Genomic DNA, 3625 nt, shown 5'->3' with positions numbered 1-3625 from the left:
TATCAGTCTATACTCTTTTCTTCTCCATATCTAGAATTTGCTGATTATAGCCCATATTTCCAGACTTTTGAAGCATTTTATAAGTGAACTCCATCAGATATGTGTTATCTGTAAATTTGTTAATTATGTCTTATCTAGGTTGTTGATGAAGAGCAAAGTTGGTGAAAGGGTCCTGTGGCCTGCAACTAGAGGCTATTCTCTCTGATAGCATAGATGAATGCTTTAGATTAAAACTACATGTAGCTGTGCTGTTATTTAGATCAAATTTTCCTCAAAGACATTATCTGAGAATATGATAAATGCCGTTCTATGACTCACATACAATCCAATAATGTCATTTCCCCCAAATTACTAAACAACATAAGTTAACTTGAGTTCATGATCTGGGAGCTATCTTCTATTTATACATCATCCCAAATATATTTTACACTCAGAACATCCTTATTTATTTATTTATTTTTTTAGTTTAAAGGAATCTTTCTCTTTTTTACTTTGTCATCAAAGAATGAAATTTACTTCTCTTGGCTTCAGGAGAGAGACATGTTGCTTGGTGTTCAAATTCATGTCATACACCAAAATACTTTTGCTAGATTGTCTCTTGTGTTTCTGCGGGTAAATGGAGAGAAAGGAGAGAGAGAGAGACTTGATAATGTGCATGCAATTGCCTTTGTTTTACAAGATGACATTGTTTTTTAACTGGGCTTTGATTTAAAGTCTTAGGTCTAATGCTTAAAAGCAATCACCCATTGCATGATGACATTGACACAGGTGGAAAGAACATAATACCATTTAGAAAATCTTTGTATTATCAATAGTCCTAAGGATTTTGGGTTCATATTTTATACTTGATGGAGTCCACATTTTCCCATGGACAAAGATTAGACAAGTGAGAAAGAGAATATTCCTACAATTCTTACCTATGCTGGGGTGTCCCCAGATATCCAACTGTCTGTAACAAAACACTGAAGCCTGAAAAAGGTAAATATACATGTATGTATGGACTTAGTTTTAATGTTCCATGTATTGTATTTTAGACGATATCCTACAAATTAAAAAATATATTCAGATAACACATAGTGGATCACTTTTATATGCCTGGCAATTGGCACTTAACATTTCTTTTCTTTATGTAGATTCAGAACAAAATCTGAAACCTGAGATAATGAACCTGCAGAATTATTCCTTGGTGTCAGAATTTGTGTTGCGTGGACTCTGTACATCACAGTATCTTCAGAAATTTTTCTTTATCTTCTTTTCTGGGATCTACGTGGCCACTGTACTGGGTAATTTCATCATTATGGTTACTGTAACTTCTGACCCTCGTTTGCACACTTCTCCTATGTACTTCCTGCTGGGGAATCTATCTTTCCTGGACCTCTGGCTGGTCTCATTTGCCACCCCCAAGATGATCAAGGATTTTCTTAGTGAAAGAAAGCTCATCTCCTTTGGAGGATGTATGGCTCAAATCTTCTTCTTACACTTTATTGGTGGGGCCGAGATGGTACTTCTGGTTTCTATGGCTTATGACAGATATGTGGCCATATGCAAACCTTTGCATTACATGACTGTGATGAGTCGGCAGACTTGCATCGGGCTGGTGTTCATTTCATGGGTCATTGGATTTGTACACTCCATCAGTCAAATTGCTTTTACTGTTAATTTACCTTATTGTGGCCCCAATGAGGTGGATAGCTTCTTCTGTGACCTTCCTCTTGTGATCAAGCTCGCTTGCACGGACACCTACGTCTTGGGTATCCTTATGATCTCAGACAGTGGGTTGCTTTCCATGAGCTGTTTTATGCTCCTCTTCATCTCTTATACTGTTATCCTCATTGTTCTGCAAAAGCATGCTGCTGGTGGGGTAGCCAAAGCACTCTCTACTTGCTCCGCGCATATCATGGTAGTCACGCTCTTCTTCGGACCCTGCATTTTCATTTATGTGTGGCCTTTCAGTCGATTCTCCGTGGACAAGCTCCTTTCTGTGTTTTACACCATTTTTACTCCACTCTTAAATCCTGTTATCTACACATTGAGAAATAAGGAGATGAAAACATCTATGAAGAAACTGTGGAACCGATGTGTGACTTTTCATTGACTTTCAGCTTTTCATAATGCTTCATGTGCTTACACGTTCAGGAGATATCATTTTTTAATACGACTTTGCTCGAAGATTCCATTCTGACACTATATTGATATAATTTGTATTGTGTCATATTGCAGAGAAATAATTATTGATTTTAATTAAAATTATATATGTAATTTTATTATATTTATTCAACCCCACAATACACTTTGGAGTTAACCCTGCAATTTTTTTTTGTTTTAAAAAAAAAACAGATTTCTCTTATGAATTTTCATTTCCTAATTATAGTTCAACACAGTAAGGGCTGTCAGTTCATAGGCGGTAAGACATGAGACATTTGACACAGGGAATCTAACCTGAGAGTAAATAATGCTCTGTGAATCTTTGTCCTGGTTTTGAAAGCCTGAGAGGAGAAAAAACAAACACCGTTTCAAGATCCTATTGATTTAAAAAGTATACTTTTTCCTGTGATTGTGCATCATGTTTAATCTTTTTATTTGAAAAATGAATGCTTGCCAGTGATATTAAATTACAGAAGTTAATTTTAACATGGGAAAATCAATATTTTATGTCTAAATATTCCATGGTATAAGCATAAGCTATAGTGTTACGGTTTAATAGGCATCGGATTATTAAATTAATAGATTTTCACCAACAGCTGATTTTATTTTATTTTTTTTTTAGGTGAGGCAACCCTTAGTTGACCTCACAGATTGCAAAGACCTTGTCAATATACGATCCTTTGTTTTTTAAAAAAAATTTTTTTATTTTTTACCCAAAGACCTTGTCAATATACAATCCTTTGTTTTTTAAAATTTTTTTTTTTTTTATTTTTTACCCCTACAGCACCTGGTCTTCCTAGGTGGTCTCCCATCCAAGTACTAACCATCCTGACCCTGCTTAGCTTCTGAGATCAGCCAGGATCAGGCTTATTCAGGGTAGCATGGCCATAGACCACAGCAGATTTTAAACAAATGTTATATTTTACTGAATTGATTCTGTCTTGGGGAATCATCTATTAGGAAGTGTGCTTGAATATCACAGATTTAGATCTTATATTTAGTTTTTAAATGTCTTTGGATCCTAAAAATATAATCACAAACAAGAGTTAAATAATATATTAACTAAATTAATACTCAAGGAATTCAAGCAATTTTCTTCTATGTTGAATCTGAAACATCAAACCAAATTATTGAAACTTTCAATAATTTTGGAAATTGTCTTCAATCAGGAAAAGTATGCTCCTGGGTACTTCTGACTTCCCTTATGATCGCAGTCCCTCACATATGCATAAACACCAAAAGAACATAGAAGAGAGACAACTTCTGGCTTAGGATGTTTTCTCAAGAGTTCTCTTGCTTGCTATTGCGATAATACTGTGTTTTGATTTGACAGACTTTGGATGTAGTAAATTTTTATGATCATTCACATTCATATATGTGAACATTAAAAGAGCCTAAAAGGAATTCCAGATCTGATTTAGAATTTTTTTTTTATTAATGTAATACTGATGGCAGACTTTATAGATTTTGGACATAGCCA

At 34.7% G+C, this 3625-nt stretch overlaps 1 protein-coding gene and 1 pseudogene across 1 annotated transcript; one reads left to right on the top strand and one right to left on the bottom strand.

The window, feature by feature from the left end:
* Window positions 1–1159: 1159 nt before the first annotated feature.
* On the top strand, window positions 1160–2095 carry LOC107517920 (olfactory receptor 4K14). The gene has a single exon (XM_016159113.2). It carries the CDS (start codon window positions 1163–1165, stop codon window positions 2093–2095), a length of 933 nt encoding a protein of 310 aa, XP_016014599.1. The 5' UTR covers window positions 1160–1162.
* Window positions 2096–2920: 825 nt separating this feature from the next.
* On the bottom strand, window positions 2921–3038 carry LOC118600762 (annotated as a pseudogene).
* Between the last annotated feature and the right edge of the window lie 587 nt (window positions 3039–3625).

Source organism: Rousettus aegyptiacus, unplaced genomic scaffold (genome assembly GCF_014176215.1).
Source record: "Rousettus aegyptiacus isolate mRouAeg1 unplaced genomic scaffold, mRouAeg1.p scaffold_m13_p_3, whole genome shotgun sequence".
In the NCBI taxonomy this organism is placed as follows: Eukaryota; Metazoa; Chordata; class Mammalia; order Chiroptera; family Pteropodidae; genus Rousettus; species Rousettus aegyptiacus.
This window is presented reverse-complemented; position numbering and strand designations above follow the sequence as displayed.